Source organism: Gekko japonicus, unplaced genomic scaffold (assembly GCF_001447785.1).
Source record: "Gekko japonicus isolate JY-2015 unplaced genomic scaffold, Gekko_japonicus_V1.1 scaffold67, whole genome shotgun sequence".
In the NCBI taxonomy this organism is placed as follows: Eukaryota; Metazoa; Chordata; class Lepidosauria; order Squamata; family Gekkonidae; genus Gekko; species Gekko japonicus.
This window is the reverse complement of record NW_015161948.1, coordinates 1,900,538-1,907,939: the sequence shown is the minus strand read 5'-3', so window position 1 is coordinate 1,907,939 and position 7,402 is coordinate 1,900,538. Positions and strand designations below refer to the sequence as shown.

General features: G+C 46.2%; 1 protein-coding gene across 2 annotated transcripts in view; it reads left to right on the top strand.

Annotated features, from left to right (window-relative positions):
• TEX2 (testis expressed 2) overlaps positions 1 to 7,402 on the top strand; it is a 116,790-nt gene that overhangs the window by 100,661 nt on the left and 8,727 nt on the right. For both annotated transcript variants that reach the window (XM_015429409.1, XM_015429410.1), the window contains exon 10: positions 3,768 to 3,977. In XM_015429409.1, coding sequence (XP_015284895.1) covers positions 3,768 to 3,977 — 210 coding nt within the window. The remainder of the gene's footprint in view (positions 1 to 3,767; positions 3,978 to 7,402) is intronic.

Below are 7,402 nucleotides of genomic sequence, written 5' to 3'. Positions count from 1 at the left end.
TGTCCCGCTCCCCCCCCCCCAGCTAGCTAGGCAGGCCGTGGGTGCCCTGAGTGCCCGCCACCCACCCCCCTCCCAAGATCAAGCCACCCCAGCTAGCCACGCAGGCCGCGGGCTCTCTGAGTGCCCGTAGCCCACCCACCCCTCCCGAGATCAAGCCACCCCAGCTAGCCAGGTGGGCCGCGGGCGCCCTGAGCGCCTGCAGCCCATCCACCCAGAGATCAAGCCACCACAGCCCACCCTCGTGGAGATCAAGCCACGGGCTTCTTCTGCACAGCATGCTGGGGCCAGAGGGGTGCTGAGGCATGCGCGAGGCGGGCCGCCGGGAAGGCAGAAAGCAGGGCTGCTTCTGGGCGGGGCGGCGCCAGCATGTGGGCTTTTCACGGGGGTGGGGCCAGAGGGGTGCGGGAGGCGGGCCACCGGGAAGGTGGAATGGAAAGCAGGGCTTCTTCACTAAGGGGCAGCGCGAGGCAGGGCTTCTTCTGGGCGTGCCACCGGGGCTTTTGGCGGGGCCGGGGCCAGAGGGGCGCACGAGGCGGAAAGCAGGGCTTCACTAGACTTTTGGCGGGTACTGGGGGGCTTTGGTGGGAGGGCGGGTCCTGTTTGGCACCCCTCGGGCCGGCCCACGCTCTAGGTGAATGCCTAGTTCGCCTAGCGGGTGAGCCGGCCCTGCAGGTAGTGTTAGCTTGCTATGCTACACCCATCAATCTCCACGTAGTGTTAGCTTGCTGCTCTACACCTATCAGTGTGATGCACAGAGAACACAAAGAAGTAAAATCGCCTAGCGGGTGAGCCGGCCCTGCAGGTAGTGTTAGCTTGCTATGCTACACCCATCAATCTCCATGTAGTGTTAGCTTGCTGCTCTACACCTATCAGTGTGATGCACAGAGAACACAAAGAAGTAAAAACAGGTGCTTTAACTGTAACTTGTTGTCCAGGAGATCATCTGTGCAGTCATATAACCCATCCACAAGAAGTGCCTTGAACTTGTTGTGGGGGTACTCATACAGTTCAGAAGGGGGGAGCAGGAAAACACAGCCCTTGGGCATAGACAGTCAACGCTGCATCTCTGAGGAGACAGGTTTTTCATGCCTAAAAAGCTAGCTCTAGTAGAAGTTCCCAAGTCATGGCCCTGCACAGGTGCAAAACCCATCAGTGTGTATGCACACAAAGAGCAACAGGTACAGGTAAGCTGCCTATTTTTGTGAGTGCCTGACTGCGTACAATCAGCAATAAGTTTCATTTGAAAAGTTCCAGAACCACTCCACCGGTTTGTGCCTCTGTGGTTCTTTAAAAGGTCAGGCACAAACCACTGCTACATGTGCTACATTAGAAGGGGCAAGAAGAGCAAACACAAGTCACATGTATCGCCCAGTGCTACTGCTGAGCAACTGAAGCAGCTATAAATTGAGTGAACCTGAGTTCAGGCAACCCACAGATTTTCTATGGCACTATAATCCAGTCTTCATCGATAGAGGCAATGACAGGCCTGGTCTAGAGAGGACAATGAGCTGCCAGAGGCGAGAGGGCACCAGACTTCCCTACAACAAAAAGCTGCAGTCAGCACTCCCAAGGGAGACTGTTTTGATGTGGAGACCCAATATGGGAAGAGCCTGTTGGGAGTACAGTATGCAAAACCCTTTAAGCTGTATCCAACCCTCCAGGAAAGGTCTGTTCCCAAAGCCAGAGCGCCCTGCAGACAGTCAAGATGAGTGCATCTTATCAGTGATTTTTGTTGGTCATTTTACAGTGGGAATTGATTTTTACTGGCAGAGATCCTCAGCTGGTGTGAATGAACCATGGAAATCAGCAGATAATGATTCTGAGCCATGTAGATGAATGCACCTGCGTGTCGTGGAGGGTGTAGTGATATGGTGGTATCCAGCTGTTGCAAGTCACTAAGAGCCTGCTCTGCTGTAAACCACAAATGTGCACAGCCAGGGAAATATACACAAAAGTACCGAATCCTCCTAAATTGTATTGTTACTGTCACTGAGTTGGAATAAGATTGCTAATTGCTTTTAATAGCTCCATCTTGCTACTCTGTGCTGTTATTCCTTCAGTGCCTCTGAACAGCAATAAATGTCTTCACTTGGGAATATGTGAAACTGTTGTACAAAAAGTCAAACCAGGACATAGATAACATGGATGGGTGATGTGCTTGAGTGTGTTTCCAGACAAGTCTTTTAAAAATCTGATGAATAAATCACCACCAACCATGCCAATTTGCGTTATGACAAATGTATTTAGCAGTTAAAATTAGCCAACTGTCACAGTTCCAGTGCCATCTGTTAAAAGAGAAGCATTTGGGCTGAATGAAAAGTACATTGAAAACATTTGTAAACAGGAAGGTTTTTCTGCAGGGGGCTTTTTTGGTTAAAGCTGTGTGTATCTGTCAAGATATTTTTATTGACTAACATGTGGATCAATACAGTGTCTCGGAAAGACATAAATAATTGAACAAATTCAGCAGATGACAGGAATTTCTGGAACTGCTGCCTGTGTTGCTGTAATGCACAAAAGTCTTCTGTAGTTATAGGCATTAGGCAAGGGGGAGGTAACTCAAAGAGGAATGGCTTATCTCTACCCCCTTGTGACAGTATGTTCTTGGGTAAGGATCAACCAAGTGACCACCACATCTATGTGTTTCTGCAATTCTGGAATAGTGTTTTCTGCAGATAACTTAGTGCTTATCACGTTTCAAGTTTCTCAGTTATGTGGCTTCATTATTCTCTGGGCACTGGGCTTTACTTTTTAACATTATTTCACGCCTCTTTTTTTAAAAAAAAAGTTATTTTGAAAACTAATCTCTAGCAACTTTGAGACCCCGGCTGGTTAGAAGCTGGGAGCACCAAGCTCAACACTGTACTAAAACCATAATATAGAATTTTCAACAATAAAGCTTGCAAATCCATACATTTGCCAAAGAAGCAGTCTCAATCACCCACCAAATCCTCTGAAACAGGATTCTCCCCCCCCCTTTTTTTTTCTTCTCCTTCATTCCCCAATGGGACCCCCTAAACTGTTCCTGGGTTCCAAAAGTATTTGGGACCTTTGAAACGAGAAACTCGTGGAAGGGGAAATAAAAGCTTGTCCTTTGGCAGTTTCCTTTAAATACTGTTCTTGCTTCTGGCCTGTGTAACCTCCTTCTGAGGCCAGAATATTGCTTCATGTATGTTCTGTTCAGTATCTTCAAGATACTTCAAGAAGCTAAAATGACTAAACTGAGGCTGTTGTACTTCGCTCACTTTATGAGGACAAGACTCACTGGAAAGGACAATAGTGCTAGGAAAAGTTGAAGGCAGCAGGAAAAGAGGAGGACCCAATATGAGATGACTCTTTACAGAGATGACTCTGTAAAGGAAGCCACAAGGGCCCTCAGTTTGCAAGACCTGAGCAAAGCGGTTAATGACAGGATGTTTTGGAGCACATTACTTCATAGGGTCGCCATATAAGTGGGAAGCTACTTGATGACACTCAACACACACACATTTTCAGATAGCTGAAAGCCACTGGTGGATAAACTTGTGTGGCCTGTAAAGCCCTCAGTCCAAGGGAATGTCTACATCCCTCTTGGCCTTTGTTTGATCTTTGGCCTCTGATCTGCTGGTTCACAGCACAGGTAGGCCTTCCTATTCCTGACTTGGCGTCCCTGCTACCTGGTGCTGCTAATGTTGTGTTTACATCTGCTGAATAGTATTGAAACCCTTCTTTTTGCCCAGCTGCTGTAAAATTCATTTGGATGCTTTCTTACTCTCTCTTTTTTATAGTTACGTGGTAGGGCACCGAACAAGTAAAATTATGAGATTTGTGGACAAAATTACCAAGTCGAAATACTTCCAGAAAGCAACAGAGACAGAGTTCATCAAAAAGAAAATTGAAGAGGTCTCAAACACTCCACTGCTGCTAACCGTTGAGGTACAAGAATGCAAAGGAACGTTGGCAGTTAACATTCCACCACCTCCTACTGATAGAATATGGTAAGTGTAGCAAGGGAGATTTGCTAGTAGGGGTGTATATTCGGCATAAACTGAGCCAGAAAAATACCTGAAAAATATCTTACCAGTATTTTTCAGGTATCAATGAAGCCAAATACATATCAAAGGATCCGGTATAGCTGAGCCCAAATAAAAGCCTCTTTTTTCGGATTTTATTTTGGAGATTCAGCTACACCCAATGGCTGGTAGGCTCCTCTTGCAGCTCGGTTTAAGCTGCAAGAGGAGCCAGCCCAGGATCAGCCAGGGCAGCAGGAGCTGAGAGCTCTGCGCTGCCTTGGCTGGGGATGGCTCCTCTTGTAACTCAGTTTAAGCTAAGCGGCAAGAGGAGCCCACCAGCCAAGGTGGCACGGAGCTCTCAGCTCCCAGTGCCCCAGCTGATCCTCTCTTGCACCTCCAAGCTACATACCAAAATACCGAAAACTTTTTGGGTCCAATAAACCCGAACTGAAAAATACTGTGCTTTTTTCTTTTCTTTTTTTAACACATCCCTATTTGTTAGTGAGAGTTATCACTTTAAAGATTGGTATCGCTTGTCATCTGTTTCTGTTTAACTGCCAAAACACCATCGTTTGGGTTATTATTTCTGTGTGCTTTGAAAGGCTTCCCTAAGACCACCTTCCCAGCCCTGGTATCTTGGACTCTCTGTGTTTTCCTTTTTTAAACTTTTCTCATGAGGCTTCATGAAAAGCACGTAGTAGAACAGTGTATTTATAAACTGAAATGCAGTATAGGATGCAGTATAGTAGGTGGTTTTACTGTGCTGGCAGGCAATTCACTCAATTTCTGGCAGAGATCGATTTTTAGCAAAGCAGTTGTGAAAACAATGGGTATGAGTCACGGCTCATACCAGCTGTTGTTTCTTAGGCCTAGGTTTTGCTGAGGTGACAAAGCAGGGTCCTACTTCAGCTGGGATCGATATGGTTGAATGGATATCCATTCCAATTGCATATAATCTCCCTCCCTGCACATAGAAAATAAGCATGTCGAGTAAATGGCTAGCTGCTTTTCCTTAACTTACTCATTTTCTTGGTGAGGGGGATTTATTTTTTATATCAGCTCAATTTGTTATTGGGAAACTGCCTTGTGTCTATGCTTTGGTTTGTGGCGCAAGCCTGTGGTTTGGGCTGCTTAATGCTACAGGCGCAGAGAGCCCTATTTTGGTTTGGGGTTCAGATACTGGCGCTGTTGCTCACCACATTTTTGATAGTCTTGCTATATTTAATAAACAATCTAAGAGAAAAAATAGAAAATCAGCACAGAATGGCAAGGCATTCGGGTAGAACCTTTCTCCATACTGTGTAAGAATTCTATTCTCAGAGACTTGTTTTCATAAAAACCCGTTACCTGCAGTGTAAAATGGTGGAGCCCTGACTTGGATGGCCTAGGCTAGCCCAATCTCGTCAGATCTTGGAAGCTAAGAAGAGGTGGATGGGAGACCACCAAGGAATTTCAGGGTCACTATGCAGGGGCCACTATGCAGATCTTTGGCAACCAGCAATGGCAAACCAGCTCAGGTCTCTTGCTTTGAAAACCCTACAGGGTTGCCATAATTTGGCTGTAGCTCAATGGTACTTTGTATGCATGCATACACACAGAGGTGGAATGAACTCTGCCATCTGGTTACTCTGCCGTCTTGTTCTCACCTAATTCTCCTGAGTATGTAGACTAGACCTTGGAGAGAACTGTAGATCCAGGTGGGAAATGACCAAAGAGATGGGCGATGGGGGGAGGGAGGCAGAGAGGTGAAGGTTTCTGCTGCCAGTTCCCTTCCTGTCATGGAATGATGAACTTTCCATCCATTTCGGCAGGAAAGGTCAGTTCCACCTCCCAGTGCTCAGCTGTATGAGGATGCTTTTAGTAGTAGTAATCCTAACCTTGAGCAAATCTGTAACGGGGCATTTTCCCCACTGTTGATTAAGAGCTGAACTAACAGCCTGGGATTTGGATACTTGTGACTGAGGAGCATGTGGTGACTTCCGCTTTTAAAAAATAATTTATGGTGGCTCAGGAGAGTGAAAATGGTGGTGGGATTACACTAAAAAAGGGGCGATAAGAACCAAGAATATGGAGATGTTTTGAGTCCTGAAAGCAGCTTGTAGTGTTTAAAAATGGAGTTCTGGGCAGGGGTGGGAAGACACTGAAAGTGTCATGTGCTTGATCTACTGGTTGACTTTTTAGTCCTACTCTATTCCTTGAAACTATCTGAACTTTGCAGTTGGCTCATTACAAATATTTATAACTCAATCAAAATAACATGAACACTTTACCTTCCGTTTCATGGAGAACAGCGATCTGACCCAGTAACTGTTGCTTCTGGTTTAGACTTCTTTTTTCATCAGGGTAGAAGGGGCACTTGATGGACAAAATAAAAGTGAACTACTATAACTTAACAGAAAGTTGAAAAGAAGAACATTTTCTAGTGCTTATTGCAGCCAACACCTGCCATGACTGCAGGCCTTCAAAGAGAGCCCAGCTAAAACCACGAACATTAAGCTACCTTTAAAAAAAATACACTGTTTGCCTTGCATCATTTTCTAAAATAATAATGTGTCCTCTAAATGTTCTGTTCAGTTTTAAAACTTTATGGTATAGTAGCCAATCAGCAACTTTAATTTAACACCACCTTATGTGCTGATAATCTAATTGATAATATAGCAGCACTATCTGGATGCAAATGTCAAAGAATCCTCTCAGCTGCCGTTAAGTCAAGTTTGTCATTAGCACCTAAGGCTTTATTGCCTGTAGCTTGGTACAGGAACTCAGCACCAATCCAGTTGCTAAGAAGCAGCTGATTAGAATATGAGACACTGCAGACATGAACAAGTGAAGTGCACAGGAGAGAGTTATACATACCCTCAAGGGAAAGGGGCCTTTTATTTTATATTGTAATATGTGGTCATATACAATTGGAAAGGCAATGTCTTGATTTAGAAAAAAAAATTAAAACAACGGAAGGTGCACATCTTACAGCCAAAACCTAAAAAGGCAAGTCAAACAGAATAGAGGGCCAACAATAAAAACTTAATGTATATAATATCAAAAAGATTAGGGTTGCCAAGTCTTATCGACTTACCGGCCGGGGAGCGTCGCAGGGCTCCGGGAGCTCTGGTCTGACGTGTGTGCGCGGGCGCAAAGCGCGGGCGCGCCGCCAGCACATCCCGGAAGTGACACACTACGTCAATCACGTTGGGGGCGTGGCCCTAATCGAAGAAGGGAAAACCATAGAGTTTTCCCTCCGATGATCGGGGCCACGCCCCCAACGTGATCGACGTGGTTGCGTCACCAGAGGTGACACAACCACGCTGCGCTTCGGGGGGCGGAGTTCCCCCCGGGGCCCGATTCCGCGGCGGCGGAAATCGGGCCTCCAAAGCGGGGGTTTCCCCGCCCCCAATTGGCAGCCCTAAAAA